The sequence below is a fragment of the Indicator indicator genome, chromosome 5, assembly GCF_027791375.1.
Source record: "Indicator indicator isolate 239-I01 chromosome 5, UM_Iind_1.1, whole genome shotgun sequence".
NCBI classification, from domain to species: domain Eukaryota; kingdom Metazoa; phylum Chordata; class Aves; order Piciformes; family Indicatoridae; genus Indicator; species Indicator indicator.
In genome coordinates this window covers 19827174-19854494 of record NC_072014.1, presented here as the reverse complement: position 1 = coordinate 19854494, position 27321 = coordinate 19827174, and the positions used below count along the sequence as shown (strand labels likewise).

The 27321-nt window shown below is 38.1% G+C and overlaps 1 protein-coding gene across 1 annotated transcript; it reads right to left on the bottom strand.

Annotated features, from left to right (window-relative positions):
• Positions 1-444: 444 nt before the first annotated feature.
• On the bottom strand, positions 445-26831 carry GPR155 (G protein-coupled receptor 155). The gene is made up of 16 exons (XM_054380904.1): positions 26789-26831; positions 20161-20666; positions 16802-17201; positions 15746-15911; positions 14339-14494; positions 12066-12149; positions 10705-10825; positions 9971-10055; positions 9799-9889; positions 8403-8655; positions 7728-7829; positions 5861-5994; positions 4368-4463; positions 3594-3658; positions 2748-2885; positions 445-695 (listed from the first exon to the last, which is right to left on the bottom strand). Exons 2-16 carry the CDS (start codon positions 20618-20620, stop codon positions 473-475), a joined length of 2574 nt encoding a protein of 857 aa, XP_054236879.1. The 5' UTR covers positions 20621-20666; positions 26789-26831; the 3' UTR covers positions 445-472.
• Between the last annotated feature and the right edge of the window lie 490 nt (positions 26832-27321).

Sequence of the window (27321 nt, the reverse complement as noted above, 5' to 3'; positions counted from 1 at the left end):
ATTTTCCTTCTATGAAGGTAGGGGAAAGCCTGACCATAAACCTCGCTATTTTATCACACTAAAATATGGAGAATATACAGCAACATGAAAAATCTCTGACATTCATGTTTTGTTTGGGGTTTTTTTGTTTGTTTTAACTCGTGGCACCAGTCACTAAAGCTGCTGTTATAATGCCTCTCTAATAATGACAGTGACACATGTTTTTACTATGTATTTTGTTCAAAATTGAAAAAAAAATGCTCTAGATGCAGAGCACCTTACTTTGTTCTTGTTGCATTTGGGTTGGAAGGCTCAGTAAATATCGGTTGCTACCATTTCATTCAGGTTACACTCAAGTAGAACCGCATCTCTTAACTTTAAAAGAGAAATCTTGGGGAGCCCCAAGATTAAAATACTGCCAATTTCAGTGGTGAAGGCAGAAGAGGTGGTTAGACTCACCCCTAATTGCCTGTCCTCTGACTACATGCTCAGGTCAATGACTCTCAACTGGAACTGATCTCTTCGGAATAAAGCGGTAATATAAATATTCATCCCGAAACTCGAATTCATTTGTGATGTGCTGGATGACGCCTCCTTTCATCAGTCTGTCTCCATACACCACAGCTTCACCACGGTCAGAGGCAAGGCCAACTTGCATGAGCCAGTTCACCAGGTCACAGCCAAAGAAGATGCCAGTGGAGATCTTTGCACCACACCTGTATGTCAAAGGAATGATTCACCCACATGTTCTGTAAATCTGGTACCATCACTGCACGATAGGGAAAGGCAAGGAAAAACAGCAGGAAACAAGGAAAGACATGATGATAGGTAAGAGCATGTTAGAAGAGCATTTGCAAGTTTTGTGTATTTGGGACATGCAAATGTTCACTACCTTTTCGTACAGACACTTCAACGAGGAGCAAAAAGCAGGTACAAAGTTATTTTAGGCTTGTGCAAATACGAAGTAAACATCAGTGAACATACCTAACCATTTTCCTAAGAAGACACACAATGTAATTCTATTTCCTGGATAGTTATTTCTGCAACAAAGTACCTGGTTTGAGTACAGCACTCCTGCAGCAACAGGGACCCAATCCGCACTTTAATTCTGTTTTATAATTTCTCTGTAGCTTTAGACAGACATTAACTGCTTACATATAGTGTAAATAAAAACCACTTAAATATTTACCACATGGACGATACTAATAAACAAAACCTTTACAACAAGACTAAACTAATTATGAGGCAATGCCACTAAGATCTACCTAGTTGCAGTAAAAATACTATTCATAAATTTACCTGTAGCAATGAATGTTTCTGGGTATCTAAGATCTGCTCTATGGAACCCAAGCACAGAGTTTCTGAAGATGATTAACAGCTACACAAGACAGCAAAACCCAAACTTCCCTTTTTTTTTTTTTTAAGTTGAAAGCAGCAGTAACACAGAGCAAGTGTTAACATCTATTAGCAGAGAAGCAAAAAATTAAAATAAATTAAAATCCGTGATGGCAAGTTCTCAGTTACAGTATGTTTAAATCAAAGAGGATAGAATCAAGTTAGATGAACATTTTAAATGGATAAATGCTTTCTTTTAACTCACAAGGAGGAATAAGACATGAAACTAGTTCTGCACAAACATTAAAGCGGTGAAGCAACAAATACCATGTTATGTATTCTCTGGTAGATATATGATTAACAAAGCCCACAAAACAACCAAATGAACATCCCAAAGCCCAAGAAACCACAATAGCAGCAGATGCATGGGAAACACATCTGTAAAACCTGTCCTATTTCAAGCACATCTTTTCTGTCTGGCATGAAAAAAGCAAGACTTTGAACTGCCATAATTAATTTTTCCTAAGTGGATAACTTTATTACTCTATTTCCTATGGAACATTATTGACTTCTGAGAAGACTGAATACAATCATGATGTTGTCAAAACCACTTCTGGGATATGGTTTTGGACTACCTGACCAGTAAAAGACCACCTCATCCTGCCAAACTAGTTCTGCTTAAAAGCTCACCACAAGAAACAGTGTGTTCTACCAGTGTCCTGTTAGAACATTTCCTCATGTCTCCATTTCATACAGTAAATATTTAAATAAAGGCAGAATATTTTTCTTGGTTTTGTTGCTTCTGTTTGTGTTTCTCCTCTCATCCACCTATGATACCAGAATGCACGATTTTTGATTTTAGTGTCATAATTTGCCTCTGAAACCTTTGCTATTCTCCTAAATTGAGGTTTAGACCTCACAAGAGGAATAAGCAGAAGAAATTGTATTAACCCAAAACGTGTAAAGGTTCTAAAAATACTTCTGAATACACTGACATCAGTTACGATGTTTTTGCCTCCTGTAAAGCTATTTTTATCAGTAAACATTCAGCCACATAAATACTGACACCTTCTTAATCTCAAAACAAAACAAACACACACATGCACCCTGTTACAGACATCACCATATACCTTTCTTTGGAAGGATTTTCTCTCCTGAACTCCGTCTAAATGCTGGAGTAATGCCTTAAACATAAAACTTTTAATAATTTATATAAAATCTAAATGGGATAATGTGGTAACTTTCACACCAGTGTTTCAGTGTAAGACTAGAAACGTTTCTCTGCTACTGCTAAATTCTTCATCCTTACTTTAGGGCTTGAATAAATACTCCACAACAGAAAATGCCCACAGGCAGTCTAAACTGCATTTAATTATTTTCATAGGTGAGATATAACTTTTGCAACAGGCTATATGTGCAGGGAAGAACCTTACCTTCTGCCTCTGACAATACTTTTGACACAGTGATCTCTATGATAACGAACAAACTGTTGACAGGTCATCCTTATTTCCTCAGGTACAGAGGGATCGCTATGCCCTGCCGATTCCCTTCCTCCCCAGAAAAATTCAAGTCTTAAAAAGAAGGGGAATAAAAAAATAAAACCAGTCAGTTAACCAGAGGCATTTTTAACCAAACAGCAAATAATAGAACAGAACTCATATGAAACTGGGAAGCTTATCACAACTGTTTTACTCATTTTGTGCCCACTACTTTATATACAATCTTCCCAGTGTGCCTATATGACCTTTGTACACTGAAAAGTTTTATTCTAGGCTCAGGAAGAAGGAAAAACAGAGTAGCTTTACTTGATGGATTCACACTACAGCCAGCCAGCTCTAAGTTAAAGACAGCTTTGGAGAGCTTATGCCTGCACAGTGAAAGGGCCTATCCACACAAAGTACTTGCGTGAGGTTACGAATATAGGACTGTAAACCACTGATGACAGAAGCCAGTTCATCATTCACACCTAAGCTTTGATTTATTAGCTGAAATTAATTCTGAAGATCCATCATCTCTCTGATCCAGTCACATACTTCACCATCATTTACCAAAGACTTTGTCTACAGGGAACCTGTGGGATTTTTGTCTTTGTGAGTGCCATTAGAACAGCAGTAAAAACTCATGCACAGTGAACTGCAGTTAGCTCCCCAAAACTATAGAGAAAATAAATTTGGAGAACAAATAGGAAATTAAATGCAATAGCACAAAACATTCAATACCCTTAATTATTATTGCTAATAATTAAGGTTATAGGTGTTAAGTGCAAAGATTCTACTTACCTTCGCTTGAATGGTAGAATGATTAAATGCTTATCTAAGCCAAAAATACCAAAGCAAATGAAACCCTGGAGGAAAAAAACATAGAAAAGGCAACATTAAGCAAACTAATGAACAGAAGCAAAACATTAAAAAATCATTGCAAAAACATACATAAAAACTCTGTCTCCCTAGATATCATTCAAAACACATTTGTTTCTGCTTTGAGTTTTCATTTTGGCCTTAAAAAGACAGATTAATACCTAACAGCTCATCAAAGAAACTCTTTAAGAAACAGTTTGGTAAACATAATGCTGTGACACTGCCACGTTAGGATAACTGGCTATCCTTAACAGAAGCAGTTACTTAAACTTGTCTTTGTTAATGTCAAAAAATAACTGACTTACTGTAATTTGAATGCTACAATGCTCTCTAAGTCATTCTTTGATACTGCAGTGTATCTTGTAAGCACACTTGTTCATGGATCTCTGGTATGTGTATCAACACTGTCTTGCTTTCACCTTCATAGACAAGTAAAGCTACCCTGTGTCAGTTTGCACTGAAATCGTCCATGCACAGCTGGAACAATCATACCTCTGTCAGCTGTTAATAGTGCTGGAACTGAAACTGAAGAGATAACAAAGTCTTGTATCAAAAGAAAAGGCTTGACATAAAAAGGCAAAACAAGTAGCTGGCAACTTCAGCATTGTTTGAGGACTTGAACTTAGAGTGCTTGTGATAGTATCTGTTGTGACATCCACTAACAAACTCATTTTCAGAACAAACATTGATACAAACCTGACCAAAATTAAACACAGCACAGAAGAATTGCAATTCCACATACAGCCTTCCAGGCTCTTGGTTGAACAGCCACCACAAACAACTGGAAAGATTCTGTTAAGAAAAAAAACAACAACAAAACCCCAAAAATAAAATCCATGAACCAGACCTGATTATAAAAATCAAAAGCACTTTCTCACTCTTCACATGCCAATATATTCTTGCACAATTTTCACAGTCTTAATTTAACAAATTATTCAGATGAAGACAAGTAAGAAGGGAGGGGGGAAAAGCTTGTTTGTTTTTAAACAAAACAATGCAAAACATACCAGTGCAGAGATCCTGCCTCTTTACATGTTGACAAAAGGCCCTTGCCTTAAGCATACTTAGAGATTCAACCTAACACAGGCAATATTAGCCCAGATAGATTTGCAGTATTTGTTTTTAGAACTGTTTAACTGAGTCCAGTGCTCTCTACATATTTTCTGCACAGTTAAGATTGTCTTAAGCTGAAGCACATACCACCTCAGCTACTTTAGATGCCTGGCAAAAGTTAAAAAGCCTCCAAAGTTAACCTCTTTGGGTGTAAAGGCTAATTCTGTCATATAACTCGTCTCGTTTCATAGTATCTACGTAACCATTCACACACAACTAAAATAAAGGCTAACATTTTCAACACCTCTTAAATATAACAGATATGAAACAATACATTAAAAATTAGCATGAAGTATTTGATATAGGCAATATGAGTTTCTTTTTGTAACTTAATAGAATAGTACAAGTAATAGTAGCCATTACACTACATAGCTGTGCTACACTGGCCTTTGCAATATCACATATTTGAGCCAAATAAAAAACCCTTCCACTACTGTCATCCACAAGAAGCTTGACTTTTGGCATTACATTCAAACAGAGAGAGTTGCTTCTCATCTTTGTCATAGTTAAAAATTCAAATTACATCCCTACTGCATTAGATTCTGGTATTTTGCACTCTTGCACAGAAGCAGCCACCTTCACAACCAGGATCTAGTTAATAAGGATGCTTGGAAACACCAATAAAACAACAAAATCAGTTCCAAATATAAGCATGACTGGATGGAACAATCTTTGTAGCCTCCTTGAGAAGCAGAAATCCCTTTTCCTGTCTCCCTGCCCCCAAGTGATTATTTTCTACAGAAGACTAGGTTTTGAGAAAAATGGGAAGAAGGGTGGTAGTGATGAATTGATTACCAAAAGACAAAATTCCATTTTTTTTTCCCTTTACGGCTCTCCAGCATGGCATGCTCGCTAATATAATCTTACCTTGCCTTTAGTTTATGGTGTGGCACAGAAAAAATAATTTTATGATATTCTTCTTCCAAAAATAAACAAAAATAAAGCCTCTAATTTCTGTAATGGATTGTTACATGAGTAATTGGGAGATTTTTACTGGACTGCCTATGTAGCTTTCCTAAAAATCATTCTAGCTTAATGACTTGAACAATATGGAGAGAGAAAAAAAAAGTATTTACAGCAAACAAGCCAACAACAAGAAGCAAGCACAGCAGCACATGTCTGGCCAGCTGTTTGTCTCCAGTCTGTAGAAGCTGTTCTTCCTGAGCCAATACACAGGTTTGAGCACTGCAATGATTTACACACTGATCAGCTGAAAGACAAACCAAAAATTTTCATTAGGTTTCTAACTTACAAACTCCATGAGGAAACTGTTTAATGTAACTTCCTGAGTTAAATTACCTGGTGAGTATCTGTACTGAGGACACACACACACAATTTAATATTAGCTTTGACAATAACCTGTTCAGGTATTTATTCTTGAATGAAACAGTACCTTACATGTACCCTTCAAACAAAGACAGGTTTTTGCAACAGAACACTTCTATCAAAGGTTTAATGCAAACTTAAGTTGTGGTAAGTATTTAGAAAACACTAATAGAAATAATAGCCATTTCTCAAAACAGTTTTAAAACTTGTAATTTATTTCTGGAACAAATATTCCAAATATACCATCAGTGTGACTGGTATTTCTCTGTATTGTAGTGCTGTTGAGCTCTAGATCAGACAACAAACCATATTTATTTCAGTTCTATGACTGTATTTTAACATGGTACATCAGAACACTGTCAGAATTTTCTCAATCAAGAAACCAAATACACATAAGAGAATGGTTGCTTGTCTTCCAGCTACAGAGTTCTAAGGAATTCTGAGTATCTTCCTCTAGATGGCAGTGAAAAACTTCCTGGCAAGCACATATATAAGAATTAGCATCAGATACCTGTCATGGCAGTTCAGGATTAGTAATTATCGCAGCCAAAGTTACACAAGGTATCTATTAGGATTTGCTTTTACTGATTTACAGCTTTGAAGTGTTCACTCAGTAGGTTGAAAACAATTTCCACTCAATATCAGAAGGTATTTTCTACCTTATCTTTTAGGATAAAGAAAATTAAACTAGCTGCCTTTTATCATTGGAAGACATTCTTATGATGCTTGTCTAATTATATCATTGGAAGACATTCTTATGATGCTTGTCTAACTAATAGATAAAGTACTTGGCAATAGGCGGAGAGCTAGCATTTTGTGAGGAGACATATGAGAGAAGACATAACTCTATGTTTCAGTGTAAAATTTTGCATCCAAGCAAAGTGTAAGGATATGAACTTCCTTGTAAGGCTCGAAACAAACAAAGAAAACAAAACAAAAAAAACCCAACACCAAAACAAACCAAAACAAGAAGAAAATAGGAAAAAGAGAAAGGTTTCCCTGCTTTGGTTATTGAAGGTGATGTACAATGAGAATAGGCTGAACATGCAGTCGCTTTGATCCATTCTTTCTATTTTAGTGACTCCTAAATGCCCTTTTAGTCAATTTCCTTCATCTCTCTCCCCTAGATGTGAATAGTACAGCAGCATGGACATTTGATCTAATCTGCAGTAAGTGCTTGCTCCTCTAGATTTCATTCAGATTTCTCATTTAAAACCTCTGCATGATTATAACAAAGGCTTCAAAGACCTTTTCAGAAGACACAAGATGTGAACATGAGAATGTAAAATAGTATGTTTAAGTGGAAAACTTGAGGGAAAGTAGGGTTATGCATTCTACTTCTCAGTATCCAAACAAAGCAGTGATGGACGTGTAAAGTCTGAACGTTCAGGAGGACTTGTTAAAGTAACTTAGTGGTAAAAACCCAAAACAACCCAAACCCAATTGTCTATCTTGAGCACTGAATGGTTACTAATAACTATCAGGCAGAAGAGAACCAACACCTAATATACTGCCTAATAATTTATATTTCATATTAAATTCAAGTATGCAAACGGAGTTGAGAGAACAACAGACCAAACAGTTTCTTTGTGAGGACTACAGACACTAATGTTTTACCTGTTTCAATTGAGGGAACCTTGCTTTCAACAGAATTTGACACCACTTTGCTTTCTCCAGCACAGGATAATTCACCATTTTTTGTCTGACAAGAACAGCAACCTATAGGCATACACAGGATAACAGGACACTTAGCTTCCTTCACTACCATCATTTATTTTCCAGGTATAACAATATATTCTACACAGCTTTAACTACGATACCAAAAAATAACCCAAAATGAGAAGGCAGACTTAATTTTTCCAGTGTGCTGAATATAGAAATATAGAAGGCACATAAGTAGTTATAGCTAGAGTGATCAAAAAGGCTACATACAGACAAGGAGGATTAGAAACACATTGAGAAGCAATGCTGCTGGCATACAATCAATTCTCAGAGTGACAGTTTATTGGGTAAGCAATCTAAGATGCCCAGCAAACTGCATTTATCATATTCTTATTAAGACACCACTACTTACATAGAAACCATATACATTTTTTTTCCTGTTCACTTCCCCTACCCTTGCAGTGATAACACCATCAACTTTCCTTAGAAACATAAACTAAACCCTCAGGCAGCTACACTACATATAACACTTGAAGGTGTAAACTGTTCTTCCCAGGTCAGAATTCAACTTTAAACATTGTTTTATTGTATCCCAAGCCATTTATTATTTTATAAATCCATTTTCTCTACCTCTTTCAGAAGGTGGCTGTGCAGAAGATTCTAGAGAAGTCTGCGCAGAAGATCCTGCAGAAGACTGAGGAACAGAAGACTGAGGAACTTGATTCCCCTCACTCCCTTCCACTTCAACCTCCTCCACTTGGCTACGTGGTGAATATGGGTTCAACACCTCATAGCTTGACTCTTCCCTAGTTCTGTTCATGCACATAAGTGAGATACCTGACATCAATATACTGGTGAACAGAATCACCGCTGTGGTAATTATCTGTTAAGAGAGCAAAGAAAATACACTTGAATACAAAATTGAAGAAAATAGTCTAACTTCTGTGTTTTCCAAAATATTCTAAACAAATATATCTAAACAAAAGATTCTAAACAAATGTGTTTACTGCTCTTGCATCTTGTGGCACTGAAAGAGCAATCAATGCACGTGACTAATTTTCCTTGCCTGAGTAACTAAGGCGTTTGGGGGTTTTATTTATTTGTTGTGTTTTGGTGGTGGCGGTTTTGGTTTTGTTTGGCTGGTTAGTTTTGTTTCTTTGTTTTTCCATGGCTGGGTTTTTAAGTGGGGACCCTTATTCCCATGCAATCCAAAAACATCCCATCATCATCTTTCACCTCAGGATCATTAGTGCTCGAGTTGAAGTTCAGCCACCTTTTAATTCCAAAGAGGAATGTGTCTTTGTCACCCTCTGACACAACTCAATTTCCATGCTCTCATCAATGGGGAGCATCCTATTAATTAGCCTCTCCTAATGATCTGCCACCAATACTCTGAAGCTATGTAATACTTGTGAAAGTGCCACATGCATAATCCCGAGAGACTCATGGCCTCTACATCCGTAAGAAAGACAGAAGAAAAACATGACAAATATCTATGCTAGAACATCCTCTGGTAAGATGAACTATTTATTGGTAAAAATGATAGTTCAGGCTCAGGGACTTTCAGCCCCTGATTGTGCAGAGAAGTCTCCCACAGTGCAAGCAGTTACTGCTACACAGGTAATGTAGATCCTATCTGTTGAAGACTAGAAGCCATTAATTAGCTAATGGATAATAACAACTGTAGATAATTATCAAGCAAAACTACAAATCAGTCACCAGAAAAAGGGCTCTGCAATTCACTACCACTCCTAAGCCTTCCCAGATGGGAAGCCTACTCCCTCTTTTTCTTAGTCATAGTTGCATACCTGTGAAAGCTCTTGTTCAAACAAGTTTTCCTAATGGTTCATTACAGAAATAAATTTTTGTTTCATTCTGTAAGTATTCTATAGTGATACTGCAGTTACGGAAGCCTGTATTTCCACTGAAAGCTACTTACATATGAAGCAAACCGAGAACACAAGTTCTCAACTAGGTACTAGGCATGGAAGAAGTCTGAAGTGATAAGGACAGATGATGTTCATACCTGATATTTTCCATAGAAAAAGGCAGAGTCAATACTGGTGTTGTTACATTCACCAAAAATTAGCAAGATTCCCACCATAAGTGTTGGAATTCTGAAAGACCAAAGTATGAACAAAGTAACATATTTAGTACGCTACCACCAATTTTACAGGGAAACATCTGACTTAACTTACCCCCATCCAGCCACGATAATAAAGCCAATGGGAATCTTTACTGTTTCTCTCTTCCTCAACAGAAACAAAGAGAAAGACAGAAAACCTACAAAAAAACAAAACAAATCTTGTTTATTACTAAAAAGGAACCAATAAATACAAAGTCTAGAAACTCTATAATGTGACCTGCTCAATAACTAAGATATTCTCAGACCTTCAAATAGACAAAAATTGTTTTTCTAGTTGTATCATAAGGAAGTAAAATAAAGATACCTATTGTCTTTAAAAATCATACTAATAATGAAACACTGAAGAAATTTCAGGAAATTCTATATTAAACATTCACTTCTGGATGCTTAGGAAGGTTCACAAGCATACAGAAAAGTCTTAAGAACATACTAGAATGGCATGATCCTTGCTAAATACATACTGTACCACAAACCTCAAATGAAGCTTCAGGTTCTTTTTTTTCTTACTTCCCCCTGCAGATTAGTTACCTACTACTTGGGAAACCAGGGTTTTCCTTCCAATTGCTTTGCCTCATAGGTTTAAAAAACTCATGTTGCCTTTTACAATTGTTTGGAGTGTATCTCCTCAGAGGCAAGGCAACACTGCCATCATGACCATGGGACAGTGTGTATATTTGCAGAACTACATGCAACTGAATGAACAACTACTCTGAATAATATAGTAAAATTATTTCAGAACATTCATCTTTTATTACAATACTTAGGTTCTGTCTAGAAAAATCATACCTGTCCACAGGTAGGTGCTATAAAGTGAGCTATAGAGGAATATAAATACTAGGATCTGTAGGGTGATGTCCTTCTCTTTAACAATGAAGTTCCATACAACCATTCCGATGCAAGCAATAAACTGGAAAGGTAAGATGCCATCACTTAAATGGGTAAGCAGGATGACAAGAAAAGCTGAACACAGCGTAATGTGGCTACAATAAGCTTTGAAACTCCATACATTTGCTAGTTTTCATAACAGTAAAGCAGTAAATTCAGTATTACCATTATGTCACTGACTATGGTACCCTATAAGGCGGGGGGGGGGGCGTTTGTTAGCAACTCGGATAAAGTGGGAGTAAGGGAAGTCAGACAAAGGAGAACTAATCATCTTTATATATCTTACAATGAGTAAAAGGTAAAGCTTTTGTTAAGTACAAAACATTTATCTGAAATTCTTTGGACATGAAGCTGAGGTCAACAGATGTTTGTTCAGTGAATAAGTATGCAAATTTTCACCCAGTGATACTGCATATGTTAGAAGTTTAGTACTGAAGGCATTTGAAAAGATAGGCTGCAATATGATGGAAACAGTAATTCAATAGTTTTATTCTTTGTTTTCTCAGATGGAAACTAACTTTGTCATTACAGATGCGAAGCATCTGTGAGTGTCATACATGACTTTTTCCCAAATGTGACTCCATGATTGGACCTCAGGGAGTTCACTACACATATGAGTTTTTGGTGATTTTTATTACATTTTTTTAAGCTACGGAACACTTCAGGAAGTGCTACCACACAGATACATTGCAAGCACAGGCTGCTTTCACTGAATTTAAAGCAGTTTCCTTCAAGAGAAGGAAGAAAACACACTCTGTAGTTTTCTCTCAGCTTAAATAATAAATAGAATTAATCCACAAATTTTTCACTTCCCTTCCCTAGCTACCAACGTATTCTCACATCCCTTCCTTGCATCACCACTGGCACCCATCAGATCCCTCAGCAAGCCACTTCAGGGAGCCAAACCAGCATGTAAATTAGTTTTCTATTTAGCTCCTTGAATCAGGTCTCAATGGAGTCAAACATACACTGCTGCTGATCCTGGCATTGCCGACATCAGATTGCCACAAACTGATACAGAAGTGCATTCAACAGCCAATAATTAAAAGTATATTTTAGAAGCCACTCTCCATTCTGATTGCTTGTAGTTCTGTTTAAGAAGCTTAACACCAGCATCAACTCTCATTTTTTCTCAAGTGTGTATTTTAAAGCAGATAAATAGTTTTGACAAGTCACACATTAGATTCCCCTGTCTTCCATAGATGGTAAGAGTTAAGAAAATCCCACAAAACTCATACAACAGAATTCTTCTTACTACTGACCTGAGCAACAAGGAGATTTGTCGTAATCATATGTGGAAGCTGTTTGTATTTCTTACTCAAAAGAATAACAGCAAGAGACCAGATCTGTATTGTACAAGGAAAAAAAAAAATTAAGAGTAAAACAAACCCCAAAAGAACAAGACAGGTATCCTAGCAGACTATGGTGAAATTAAATATACATCAAATCTTTAAAAGTTTATTAGCAACATGACTAATGTAGTCAGCTCCTGATGCTTCAGCAGCTATGGCCAGAAAAAAAAAAAAATCTTTGCATTCTCATAATGGTAAAATATTTCCAGAAAGCACCAATGACTTGCCTCTAGTGTGTAGAAACCTGGTCATTCCCCAGGACATAAATGACCACACAGTGCCTGGCAATTTAGAATTTAAAACTCCTATCCCTTACCCTGAATCTTCAAAAATTGTCTGCGACAGCAAGAGGCAGCATTCACTTGTGGCTTCCTTTGATGCACATTTTCAAGACAAGGAGACTTCAGTGAAACAACTTAAGAAAATTCCAAGCTGCTCCAACATGAATAGTTTTATTTTAAAAAAGCAAAAAAATAATAAGCACACTGTTCTGTAGTGCCTATAAAGCCAAAACACAATTCACATTTGACTTTTGCATTATCAACCCATTCTTTAAGAACAGAATTTCTGGGAAAGGAATTTGATAAAAGTAAATTAAAACTTCTGAGTCAGACATTGTTATTAGTACTCATTAATACTTCATGAAATGTATATTTGCTGATGGTTCTGGATCTGAAGTTTGTACACAGCCTCCATTACTGTGGTACACAAGCACCTCACCTATCTTGATGTAATTATTCTCTGTGGACTAACTAGTACTGTTATTCCGAGCACACCCTGTTGTTCAAAAAACCCTCAACAGCACAAGCCTCCACAATTAAAGGGACAAAGTCTTCAGCCCTGCACTAGTGCTCTAATTCACTTAGCCATCTTTCTCTACAGCATAGCCTTCCAGCCTACCCACAGCTAAATCAAGATTTTTAACTCCTTCCTCATCCTTCTGCAACAGGCTATGAGGCCTTTGACACTGTCCCCCACAGCAAACTCCTGGCCAAGCTGGCAGCCTGTGGCTTGGACAGCAGCACTCTGCACTGGGTTAGGAACTGGCTGGAGGGCAGAGCCCAGAGAGTGGTGGTGAATGGTGCCACATCCAGCTGGCAGCCTGTCACTAGTGGTGTCCCCCAGGGATCAGTGCTGGGCCCCATCCTGTTCAATATCTTTATTGATGATCTGGATGAGGGGATTGAGTCCATCATCAGCAAATTTGCAGATGACACCAAGCTGGGAGCAGGTGTTGATCAGTTAGAAGGTAGAAGGGCTCTGCAGAGGGACCTTGACAGGCTGGACAGATGGGCAGAGTCCAACAGGATGGCATTCAACAAATCCAAGTGCCGGGTGCTGCACTTTGGCCACAACAACCCCATGCAGAGCTACAGGCTGGGGTCGGAGTGGCTGGAGAGCAGCCAGGTGGAAAGGGACCTGGGGGTACAGGTTGACAGCTGCCTGAACATGAGCCAGCAGTGTGCCCAGGTGGCCAAGAGAGCCAATGGCATCCTGGCCTGCATCAGGCATAGTGTGGCCAGCAGGAGCAGGGAGGTCATTGTACCCCTGTACACAGCACTGGTTAGGCCACACCTTGAGTACTGTGTCCAGTTCTGGGCTCCTCAGTTTAGGAAAGATGTTGAATTGCTGGAGCATGTCCAGAGAAGGGCAACGAGGCTGGTGAGAGGCCTTGAGCACAAGCCCTATGAGGAGAGGCTGAGGGAGCTGGGACTCTAGCCTGGAGAAGAGGAGGCTCAGGGGTGACCTCATTGCTGTCTACAACTACCTGAAGGGAGGTTGTAGCCAGGAGGGGATTGGTCTCTTCTCCCAGGCAACCAGCACCAGAACAAGAGGACACAGTCTCAAGCTGCGCCAGGGGAGGTTTAGGCTGGAGGTGAGGAGAAAGTTCTTCACAGAGAGAGTGGTTGGCCATTGGAATGGGCTGCCCAGGGAGGTGGTGGAGTCACCATCCCTGGAGGTGTTCAAGAGGGGATTGGACGTGGCACTTGGTGCCATGGTTTAGATAGTCATGAGGTTTAGGGTGACAGGTTGGACTCGATGATCTTTGAGGTCTCTTCCAGCCTTCTTGATTCTATGATTCTATGAAATGTGAGTCTCATCATGACTAGGTTTGCTGCTTTTGTACTAATGGTACCCTGGCATGACAGTGAGCTTTAGTATTTCAATTCACTAACACTTACCAGAGAAATGAGACTGACAATACTTATGTCAAAGCTAACATTTTGGAGCGCAGATGCCAGTGGGTTGGGGTCCATAAATGGAATTGTCAACAGCCACGCAGAAACGTACATAATAGGTGCAGACACAAAAGTGCTTATCACCATGCCTGAGGTAATCTGCAAAAAGTCAAATAGAAGCAAGGACAGAGTTAATCAGATGTCAAGCTAAATAATCTGCTTTCAGGAATACAACCACTGGAAAAACTGTACCTTTACATTAAACATAGACTTCTAACGAATCACTGAGTTGTTTCTATAACAAATTATTTAGAATTTGAGGGAGAAAGTATTGATTTTATACAGACAGTTAAGCTGAAACTATTAACAAGCTTCTGAAACAGTAAGAATAAAGAGTTGTCTACTGCAAATACTTTATAACGGATGCCAAATATAGTAATAACTGCATCCTAGGGGTGGATTTACAATGTCAAAATTTATTTTTGGATGCAAATAGTCACACCATAAATAAATAAGAAAACATATAGTTATGCAAATACTAATATGCACCAATTCAGGAGAAGATGGCATACATATTTACATTTAAATAATTTCTGGTTTGGCCTCTCATTGTTTTTCTTCTTTCTAGAATTTGCAGAGTGATGGAATTGTGAATTGCTACTCACACTACAGATCTGTTTTAAAGAGATTCCCTGATTTCGTGGGGCACAAAATTTTATGTTGTAAGGTTTACTTTTAGTGTTCTCTTTTTTCCTCCCTTCTATTAAAAAAACAACTAAACAAATGGAAAATAGCTAACATTAAAAGCAATGAAAGTCAATGGCAATATTTTAATGTCACGTGAAGAAAAAGAAAGGAAGCAGTTGAAGTTCTATTTCAGGTTGAAAAGATAATTGATACCCTCTCCTATAAAAAGCAAAGTAAAACGCATTCCTATCACAAGATTTAACTGAAGGGCAACAGAATCAGTTAAAGCACAAGTTCTTCCATAAATTTTCAGTATTAATGTAACACTGCTCTTACTAAAGTCAGCAACATAATTTTGGTTTTTTTTTCCTATAGAAACAGTAGCTCAAAGATAAGATCTTCGAGAAAAAAAAAAATCAACAAAACAACAAACTCCAAAACCTACAAGCTCCCAATAGAAATATAAGTTCTTCAGATTTAGATTTATCCTGGCTCCTACTACAGTCATGAATCAGAGAAGTACGAGTACTTATTTATGAATGTGTACTACAAATACATTTGAGACATCAGGAAATAGTACTTTGCATAATTAATAATCTGAAATATAATTAATACTTGAGATCTAGGGAGTATAAGTGAATCTAAAGAGTCTATACTACAGAAAAGCAAATACATTAAGCCTACTCAAAATTAGTATATAATTGGGAAAAGCTAATTACATACAATTCCCACTTCCATATTAAATTGACTTGCAAATATTGCGACACCAGGTGCTGCTGGAAAAACTCCATAAAGAAATGCATAGTTTGATAAACTGGTATGGTTGACTACGTTGTCACTCTTGTCAAAGAGTTCCACCATTTCCCTACAGAGAAACGGCATCATAAGTCTGAAAAGAAAGGAGAAAAAATAATTGAAAACAAATACTAAATCTATAGCAACAGACTCTTCTTTACGCAGAAAATGGACCAAAAGGAAATTTAAGGCTTGTTTTAATACTATTTATAAAAAGCAAAAAACTGGTATTACTTTGAATGGTTGCCTTTACTGTTACCATAACAGTTACCAGCTGCCCAAAGATTTTACCTTACCAGTTAAACAAAAAAACCCAATTCACAAATAATGGTAAAAATTACAACAAACTCTGGAATATAAGCACATTCCCTGATTCAGTAGACATTTTCAGATTTAGAAAGGTAAAATATATAAAACCCCCTCATTTTTCAACTGTTAGTGTAGCTAAACTGTCAGTCTGCAGCTTTGAAACTTAGACCACCTTCTGCAAGCCACCTGAAATATAACAAGGGCTCAAGCTTCAGTATCCCATTCTGAATGTTTTGGCCAGCAAAATAACTCCCTGCATGAACGCTGTTTTGTTCACCTTTATCAATACCCCAACTCTCACATAGACTCGCTATAGAAGCCTTACACAGGCTAATTACATTAACACCAGGAGAGCAAAGTGGTCACACTAAAATCTATTTTTGTCTTACAAAATCTGCCATTGAGCTGGTTTACAACCCAAATCACTCTGATCTTATTATTTAATTATTAAATGCTAATTTAAGCTAGTAATTCCCCAAACAGCCACTTTGTGATGACAGATAGCTTGCAGGCAGTCCAGGAAGCTGTAGCACCCCTGATTTTTTTTCTTTGCTTTGGGAAGCACCCACCCAAAATACTGGAAGTGAAGTCTATTATCACTATAATGACTTTGAGGTAAAAAACATCTGCTTAAAACAGATAACAAAACTATAAAAATACAAAAATTGAACTTACAGTTTAGCTGTGATGAGAAGGATCAGAGTAACAAACATACTCTTTGTCAGTTTTTTAGTTTGTCCCACCATAGTTAGTCCAAGGTAAAAAAGTGCAGAACCAGAAAATGAACTGCCCAGTCCATCAAGGAAGTTTTCAAGGTATTCAGGAATTTTCTGGCCAAGAATAAAGTTTGAGGCAATTCCTATGAAGACCATGAACACAATTGGGTTCTGCAAAACTCGAAGAAGTGCTAGGCCCACTATTTTAATTTTGCTGTGTGACACAGTGCGATTATCCCTCCACTTCTGGATTTCACAGAAGATAAACCCCAGGGGGTTTAGCATCATCAGAGATATTGGAGCCACTAGGTAAATGTACTGGAGATATTCTGGGTAAGTGGTTTGATATAAAGCTTCAACTAGAAAACAGGAAATAAAAGGTGATGAATGGTAACACTTCAGCAAAAATACATCAGCATTTAAATAAACTAGAGAAAATTTATTCCATTATTCTTTTGAAATAACTGCCTTTACAATCAATATAAAATGATGTAGTAAGAGAAGCATGCCCAATCATCATTAAGCCACAGTCATCTAATGAACACATTAAAGACCAAAGATTAACTATCCAACACTATTTAATGATTCTGTGAATATTCAACATTTACAGAAAAAAAGGAAGCAAAGCAATATAACAATTCTGTGTGCCCTTTGAGTCATCCCAAAAACTGGAGAAAAAAAAGTTATTTTGCTGAATTGCTTTTCCTGCCCAGAAACATGAAAGTTGTGGAGAATTAAATGCATCTTTGCAGGACACGAGTTGCTTTTTATCTTAGGGGAGTCTCCTATCTCTGGAATTTAACCAGTTTTCAATGTGTATGTCAAGTGTGATTTTTCTACATTGATGCAATACAATACAGCAATGCAACAACCAAATAAAAAAATAAACTATCATATAATTACTAGTTCATTCTCTGGGACTACTCGGGACAAGAGTTATTGCTGTAGTTTTGGTCTCTCAAGAAACTTTAAATTACGAGTTTGTGCTTTTTTCTTTGCTACTACATACTTCTGAGGCAAGTCAGAGCTACTTCTTATTTCAAGTTTGTGCTAACAGCACCTCAAAAATCATGAAGAGAGTCTAGAAAGATATACAAGATTTTATTCTAGTGTGAACTTAAAAACCAAGCCACTGTTTTTAAAAGTAGGATGTTATCTTTTACTTGTCTTAGAATGTTACTATTTCCAGTAATTTTCAAAAATATGCAAAAACAATGCTTTTATTTTTAGTTTTTCCTGCCCTAGTTGGAGAGAAACACATTCTTCTCCAGGCAGAAATATCTTAATATGCAGGTACAATTCTACTTGTACTACTACTACTACTAAAAAAAGAAGTCCTACTGCATAAATACACCTTTCTGTGCGATAACTCGTCACTCAAAATACTAAATAAATTTTAAGACCATTAAGCAGTCAACTGTTGCAAGTATTTTCCCCTCACGATTATGTTTTTCAAAACCCAAAAGATTTCTACCTTCATATTATTTTAACATCTGGAATGACAGGATCTACTAAGTACTAAATCAGCACTTACTATAACGTCTCTTCTTTAGATTGAAAAAAATTATGTTCTCAACTAGATGATTTCCAACACAGAAGAAAAGGCACTAAAGGTGCTTTTCCTCATACAGGCCACGATTAATGTACATATAGAAGAGCAACCTGTCCTAAAAACCTGAATAAACTTCTGAACAGAACTACTTAGTTTGTGGTTAGTTATTGCATTTAATAAGCCAGTTTTAAACACAAAATATTTCCTCATAAATAAAACCACTTTAAACATGGTGGACACTTTATGTAAGTAATTTTTTTTTCTAAAGCCTCAAACCTTCAAGAAATATTTTATGCTGCTTTATACAGAAAGTTCATTTCAGTCAAATGCAACTTGAGTCACATAAATAATACTGTCTACAAATACTTGAAGTCATAGTGCATTTTCCTGGGTAGCAAAAAGTGGAACCAATGTAGTTTACTGAGTCATTGGTGAAAAAAACATAAGAAACCACTCTTAATGAACAGTGAAAATAATTCACAACTTCTGTCTCTAATGAAAAAGTTTCTTTTTATTTAAATCAAGGTGCCTTCACATTGAACCAATAAAAAAACAAAAAGAAAAAAGAAGAAAGAAAATCAAAGATAATCTAATACTTAACCCCCCCCCCAACTCTTGACATCCCAGCTGCTCAAAATTACATGTAAAAGCACACATCAGTTTTATGTAACATCAGTTATTCATGCTTAAAACAATTAGCACCATTATAGTCATGGTACCTGATCCATCATCCACACAACACTTCTGCTACACCTGTGCTTTAACATCTAAGAGCAGATGAAGCTGTTCTGTCAGGGTTGTATCATCTCATCCAGTAATAAAACCCAAACAAACAAAACTTTCTGTCATAGTAATTCTATCTGTGCTGGTGGAGATAGGAAGGTGGTGTGTGTGTGTGCACTGCCAAAGCTGCGTACTGCTTGTTTTTCACCCCATCACTTTGTAGTGTGGAACTGTTTTAACAGCAAATAGAGAAAAACACTGGTGACTTTCGAAAACTTAAACTGCATTTCAGTCTTCCCATGTATGTATCTTTGTTAAACAGCACAAAATAGCATAGTGGTTATTAAAGAAATTATGTGGGCTGAAATCTCAGGACACGGTTTGTTTTAAGAGTTAAACCATCTTTTATATAGTGTCATTATAATACATAATTTGTCAACACATCCTAGAGCATATCTACTGGCCACAACAGAATAAGGGATAAACCATAACTGTCTATCTAAGTTATGAAGTTCCTTCTGTACAAATTTAGTTTGCCATACACACTCCACAACCAGTAGGCACCAACACTGTGGCTTGATGTTTTCTTCAAGTTACAACAAGAGGCAATGCCAAATTGGTAAAAAATCCACTACAGCTACTTCAGAGACCACAGGTACAGACTCATACTTTGCTAAACAAGAACTTTTGATTTTGTGGGAAATTCTGGCAATTTCCCACATGGAAAACTGTAAGTGTAAGGTAATTTATACCAATTTAGAAATTGTATTTTAAATCCTTTTTTAAAATATATTTTTTAAAAATCTGACAAGAACATACAGAAAACAGTCGTTTGGATTGTTTTAAATTCTGTCTCATTCATACCAGCTGACAGTTTTCTTCCCTTACCAAAAAGTACTTGGTCTGAGGTCAAGAAATGTGACTTAAAAAAATGGCTTAAATAGCTCCTAACTTCAGTTAAGAATTAATTTCAAATTATGGAAAAATACAGCAAACCTGCCTAGGCCACTGAAAATAATTTTTAAAGAAGAAAGCATACTTACCTATTGGATATCCCAGTGCAAAGTCATTGCTTTGTGTAGCAAAAATAGGGTACAAGCCTGCTTTGCTAAATCGATTCTCAGGACTTGCTACCAACAATGTTAAAACACAGACTAAAAAAAACACGGCAGCTTTGGCAACTAAAATACTGTACAGGAAGGACCAATTCACGTTAGAAAACTTAAGTACCACCATGTTTTTGAACAGCAGAGCTGGGAGTGCGAAACGGGACACAAAATTTCCCAGTCCTTTGGCCTGAGTTGATGTGATAATGTTGGCTCTTCCAGCTATGTATCCACAAAGAATTATTCCAAAGCATTCTAACAAGGCTGGAAAAAGCCTGCTTATTGACATAGATGGACTAACATTGGTGGCATTGAGTCCAACTTCTTCAGGCAAAGAAATAGACATATTAACTGAAGATGAAAGGTTGTTTCTGTTGAAGTCAGAATAGCTATCCATTTCCTTTGACCACTTCTTTCAAAACAAGAGTGTGAAATGATCTCATCTGTAAAAGAAATGAAAGTATTTATCTATTAACTTCCAAAACTGTTTGTGAATGTTTATCAGACTTGCTGACAGGGTAGTTGACACAAGTGCCTTACAAATAAATAATGAAATAAATACTAAGTAGCTAAAGAGAAACAACTCTGAGGAAGAACAATACATTCCATACATATATCATCTTCACATATCATCTTCTCTCAAGTCCACACAATTCAACAAGACAACTGACAGAGGCTAAAAAGTAACACTGAAATATTAAAACTTTTGCATTCAAAAAGCAAAAAATCTCTTGGAAGGAAAGATGATATAACAAGGATTTTTTAAAATTACTGTTCTAGGATCATTTAGGATAAATTACAACTCCTCAGCACTTTCCAGTCACTGTTTCAGAAAACAGTAATTGCTAAACGTAGCACTGTATGCTCCTTGCTTTCCTGGACTACCATTACAAGACCAGTTAAGTCTCCAACAGAAAAGCACAAGACTCTTTTTAACATTCCTTAACTTCTCATTCACTGTCAAATCCCAACTATAAACCTCATGTGCTGTTTCAGTGATCAAATCTTTAGTTTTATTTTCTAACTTATCTAAGGTCTTTCTTAACTATGTCCTATTTGGTTCTTTTTCCTTAATCATAGACATTGAACTCCCAATATGAAAATTCCACCCCCAAACTCCCTTTAACTGCTGTTTTCCTCTGCTTCTACATGCCTAGCTTTATGTATGGCCAGGAGTCCTTCAGCCATCTTTAGATCCTACTTAATGCCTGAAACAATGCTCACCAAAATTCCAAGAGGCCAGAATCTTCTTAAAACTCTCAAAATGGGTATTCCATGTTCATCTTTTGTGACCATCACACACTTCTATTACAGTAATCCTCCTCTCTGTCTTTCCCATATCTTTGGTAAATACAGCACTTCCTAGTTGTCTTCCTATCTCCACTTCTTCCTATAACATTTATATTGGAGAATCCCTCAAATGTCTGCAGATGCTGATAGAGCTCCTTCCTTGTTCCTCTTTTGTCTCCCTTCCTGTGCATTTTCAAAAACACTTATTACATTACACATAGATGAGTCATAGCTCTCTCTAATCCAGACCTATTTTCTCCTGTTAAAATTACAATTTCAACCCATCTCCAGGATGTCTTTTGTGAATATCTTGCTGTCAATACAAGTCCAATAAGCCTGAAACTGTCCTCTTGTTCTCCGTAAAAGATACTCCCTCAGAGCAACAGAGTTGCTGATAGGTACTCTATCAGTATCAGTTCTCCTTTTGTACATCCTTCTACTGACTCATTGTCCACACATCAAAACCCCTTTGCTTTCACAGTCTTTTATGGTATAAACTTACGAACTCTTAATTTGTTACAGAACAACAAAAGGAATAGCTTTAACAGAACACCAAGCAACAAAGCTAAATTTGACCAAGAATCATACCTTCACTCTGGCACAAAAACATTTGGCAAGGCCTTCTCTACCTTCAAGAAAGATTTAGAGATCAAATCATGGTATCACCCTTCAAGACTGTATCTTGCTTTGTGCAACTCTGACCTCTCCCAACATTTCAATATCATGTGGTAATGATACACTTTCCAGTTAGGAAGGGATCTACGTATGGCACAGTGGCCAATGATCCAATTCATCACGTTATTGCTCATCCATATTGCTACATACAATTCTTTAGAACTGTAACAGTGAAATTTAAGTATACATCAAATTAACTATTTATGTACCACAGATATGTCTGGTGACTCCTGATCTTCACTTGCTGACAGTGATCCCCTTTGAAAGGCCTGACTATAACACAGAAGGTTCTACTTGCAAGTACACATGTAAAGTCTGCAAATAAGATGAAGAGAGAGGATATCAAACATAAATGTCAATTGACAAGGTCTTGCCAGAAACAGACAAGACGTTGGTGACAGAGCTCTGAAGCATGTGCGGTCCATCAGCTAACTACATCCAAAATTTTGACAGGACTTAATCCTAAAGTACTCTTAAAAGGAAGACAGAAACTAAAGCAAAAGCAAACTGATTTGCCTTGAGCCATTTAACATATCAGTTACAAAGTTGATTCCCAAGCCAGTACTTTGTATAGCTAGATCTGTGCAAATTAATGACTGGTTCAAGAGTCTTCCCAGCCTCTTTATATCCTATCTAGGGAACAGAGTACTCATAACAGCCAGGTAAATAAGCAAGTAAATCAAGTCAGAGCAAAAGTGAGATTTTGTGTGCTGTTTCACATCCTGGCATCCAGCATACACACATTCACATATAGCATAATCTCTTAGACTCACGATTTTTATTTATGCCTGAGGGTTTCAGTAAGCACTCCTATGATGCTGTTGCAATTGGACTGCACAGCTGCATCATTTAAATCTGTTCAGTACCCTTGGCTATCTCTTCTCCCAAGGAAATGTGTCTCACTCAAAATAGGGCTTATTTTAAAGGTTGTATTTTTCTTCCGTTATAGAGGATACACTTGGACCAGGAGACCAAAGTGATGATGGAAAAACTTGCTGATGAAGCAGGCAATAAACTATTTCTTCTATTAGGAAAATTTAAGAATATTGTAGGGATTTGCAAGACATCCAAAATAGGATCAGAGACAGATTTCCAACACTGAATTACTGAAAGAAGGTAACCACATTCTACAGTGGCTGCAAGGTTAAAAACAAGTTTATGGCACAGCCTCACCTTGAATTCTTCAAGCTTGCATCCATGCATAAAGGATGCAACATATTCAACCTACTCCTTTTTTTTTTTTTCCCAGAATAAATGGAAGCTTTTTTAATCAAATGCAACTTTTGGTTTGTAGTAGAAGTACATTCTGGCTGTATCTGTCCCAGAATTCTACCATTCTTTCTCATCTCCTGAGTCTTTCCATCCAAGGCTGTATCTTTTACCACTGCTAATGACAGGGTTTTTTTCCTGACATTCTTACTCACCAAAGGCACTGTCTACATGCAACTATATAGTGGAAAGGACTTTTAGCACTACAGCATCTCCTTCTTCTCTCTCCTGAAAAGCGGTTTGAGCTGCCTAAGCCTTTTGCTAGCACAGACTATGCTTTCGTAGATGAGTCTATTAATACAGCTACATAAGCCTGTAATTTTAAACCCAGATTTTGCCTAATTTAATTAAACACTAATCTTTCCTCTGTATTAAAAATATTATTTCTCCTCACAAAATCATTACAAAATACAGAAGCACCCCTGTCCTATTTTATAATTCAGGACTTAAATAAAGATCCAGAAGACTAACTCTCTAGTTCTAGCACCTGCTAAATCCTGTATCTGCCTCACTAAAAAAAACTGATGTGGACATACACCCACAAGTCCTACAACCATCTTTCGTAAAGTGCCACGAATATTCTTGCATCCTTCCTTCAGACTATCTTCACCAGTTCTGGGCTCCTCCATTCAAGAAGGGCATTGAGATACTTGAACATGTTCAGAAAAGGGCAACAAGGCTGGTGAGAGGTCTTGAGTACAAGCCCTGTGAGGAGAGATTGAGGGAGCTGGAGTTGTTTAGCCTGGGGAAGAGGAGGCTCAGGGGAGACCTTTGCTGTCTACAACTACCTGAAAGGAGGTTGTAGACAGGTGGGGGTTGGTCTCTTCTCCCAGGCAACCAGTGACAGAACGAGAGGACACAATCTCAAGCTGCACCAGGGGAAGTTTAGGCTTGAGGTGAGGAGAAAGTTCTTCACAGAAAGAGGAATTGATCAGTGGAATGGGCTGCCCAGGGAGATGGTAGAGTCACCATCCCTGGAGGTGTTCAAAAAGAGGTTGGATGTGGCACTTGCAGCCATGGATTAGTTGTCAGGTGGTGCTAGGTAATAGGTTGGACTTGATGATCTCCGAGGTCTTTTCCAACCTGGTTAATTCTGTGATTCATTACAAGGGACACTGTAAAGTCAGTGCGGCCCAATTTTTGGTGAACTATACCAATTTCAAAAAGAGAAACAATCACAGTAAAAGATGCTACTGGCATTCCTCAGGGGGCTTTGAGTATGAATCATCTCTTCAGCTCCAAAGATGTACACATCCTAAAACAGTCACATTCAACACAGGTTATCTATTGCAAAGCAGTGGGTATGTTCCTGAAATACAAGCTCTTGAACAGAGCGCTGCTTAACACAGTGAATACATCTCTCAGCTCCTTTTGCTCTACAGGACATGTTCATTTACATAACTGTTGTGAGATTATGTAATGACTAATTTAATATAGAGTGTTATCATAGCTGGGGCTTAACTAAAAGTAGCATCTCGCATGAGCTAAAGTGTTTTCATGATCAGATGAAAACCAAAAACTTTGTATATTTTACACGCTCATCTGTTCTTACAGCAGATGCAACAAACTAGTCGAAAGACACTAAAATAAGTATATGTAACAGTTCCAAAAGAAAGCACTTAGCATTGACTCTATAGGAGGTAGGATTTTTGGTTATCCTTTTAGGGATTGAGGAATCAGATTTGAATCCTTGAAAAATTAGCCACAGTTGAACTGTTGAGAACTGCAGGCCAATAAAGACAACACTTTTAGGAATAATGCTGTCTTATCTGCTGTCACCTGTGTCAAGCATAGCTGCTTGCAGCCAGACTGTCAGCTTGCACTTGTAAGGAAGAACAGTACAGGCAGCACGAGAGGAAGCTTGGTATGAACTCTGAAAACAGAGCAGGAATAACTGCAGTTTACAAATTCCTTGAAACAAACTGGATCACTAATATTTGCCCACCCTACTTCTAGGTTGTCAATATTTGTAAAATTTTAAAAACCACCAGACCAAGCTTAATTCTTCAGCAGCTGTGAGTTAAGCAATATCAGGTTCCTGAATACCAAAACAGAGAATTTGTCTCCTTTCCAAGAAGGAAAATCCCTTTCATTCTCTTTCTAAACAAAAGTCAAAGATGGTATGAGAGAATAGAAAAGATAACCTCAACATACTTCTTCTCTCTGGTCTCTCACTTGCAAACTTTCACTTGACAATCACTCTCCGGCTAAGTCTGGTAACACTGTTAAGACTGTTCATAAACTATATTCCACAATGAGACCTCATTTTCTACTTTAATGCAATGTAGAAATATCCCAAAGGATGACACGTTATTTTATTCAGGAAGCTGAAAGTGGAATCAGGGCATGAAGAGTTCCATTTGTGGCAGATTCAGTACCCCATCCTCTGCTCAGGTAAGAACGTACCATATGCGTTTTCATGTAAAAGTTTACACAGTAAGCCATAAAGGAAGGAACTTCAGAGAGTTATGATGATAAAATTAAGTGGAAAGAAGTGATTACTGCAGTTCCTATTCTTGCAAATTAACCATAAATTTTACTTTTCACTGGGCTAAGAAATCAGAGAGGACAATTGTAACAGCAATTAACCCAAGAAGCCAGCCACCCCTAGCCTGAAATCCAGACCATGCCACAAGAAATATCATACCTTGAAGTGTTTCTGAGCAGGTTTTTTTTCCAGATTGTCTTTCCTTTTTTTTTTCCCCCCCTATGCTGTCATTACAAGCAAGCACCTGGACAGGGGAGAAGCAGGGCAAGCTGTGTGCACAGGAAACCCAGCAAAGCTGAGGCCTGCCCTGAGCATGTGACTGGCAGTGCTTGCAACCACAACACTTAGAGCTGTATCAAAATTTGTCAGTGCTGGTGTTCAGGCAAGATCAAATGAAGCAACAGTTGTCAACAGCACAAAATATCAAGCCAGCACAACAAATGGAAAGCATACCTCTGCTTAATTTTCAATTAAGCTCATCTTAGGGTTTGTCAACAGATACACACTTTTGAAGCAAACATCAAAACATTTTTCAAAAGACAGATTATATTATATTGTCGGCACTCTTTAAAAAGCACCTCACTTAACCCTCCTGCCAAATAGGTATGAAACATCCTTTGGCTTGCAGAGGGAAAGCCACAACAAAATAAACGCCTCTCACCTGCCACGGTGGCCTTGCCCATCCCATCACTGCTCTCCTTTCCATCGTCACCCCCGCTAGGAGCACACAGTATTTCCACTCATAAAGAACCAAGAAATAAAAAAATAACAGCACTGTCCCGTGTGACAACCACATCACTAGAAAACAAAGCCAGAAGTCGGAGGAAGGAGCCGGCAGCTTACCTACTTGGCTTTTAGCAGGCACCCCTGTACAAGCATACGACCAAAAGACTCGTACACTGCCGAGGTCAGAACCTCCCCAAGGCCGTGGCCGCAGGTACCGAGGCCCAGGATGGGAGGGCAGACGAGGAGTTGGCCCGCCCCACCAGCGACAACCCGGCACTCGCAGGCAGCTCCGCGCCCGTCGGGGTCCGCCCCAGGGTTTCCGCCGCAGGAGAAGCGCTGTTGCCTCGCACTGCCCCCTGCTGCCGCTTTCCCTGTGCGCTGGAGACCAAGCCTGTGCCAGCACTCAATCGCGCCGTACAGGGCCCGCGGGCGAGCTACGCTGGGGCAGAGGCGCCAGACTGCGCGGCGACCACCGGCGGGTGGGAGGGATCAGACGCAAGATGGCGGCGGCAGCGCGCGGCTGAGTTCTTCAGCAGCCGAGGGAAGCCGTCAGCGGCGGCGCGGGGGAACGCGGCCGGTTGCGACGTGACCCCGCCGCGTCCTTTTCTCTGAGGACTTCTGCAGCTCTCGGCTGCTGCCTTTCCTGCCGG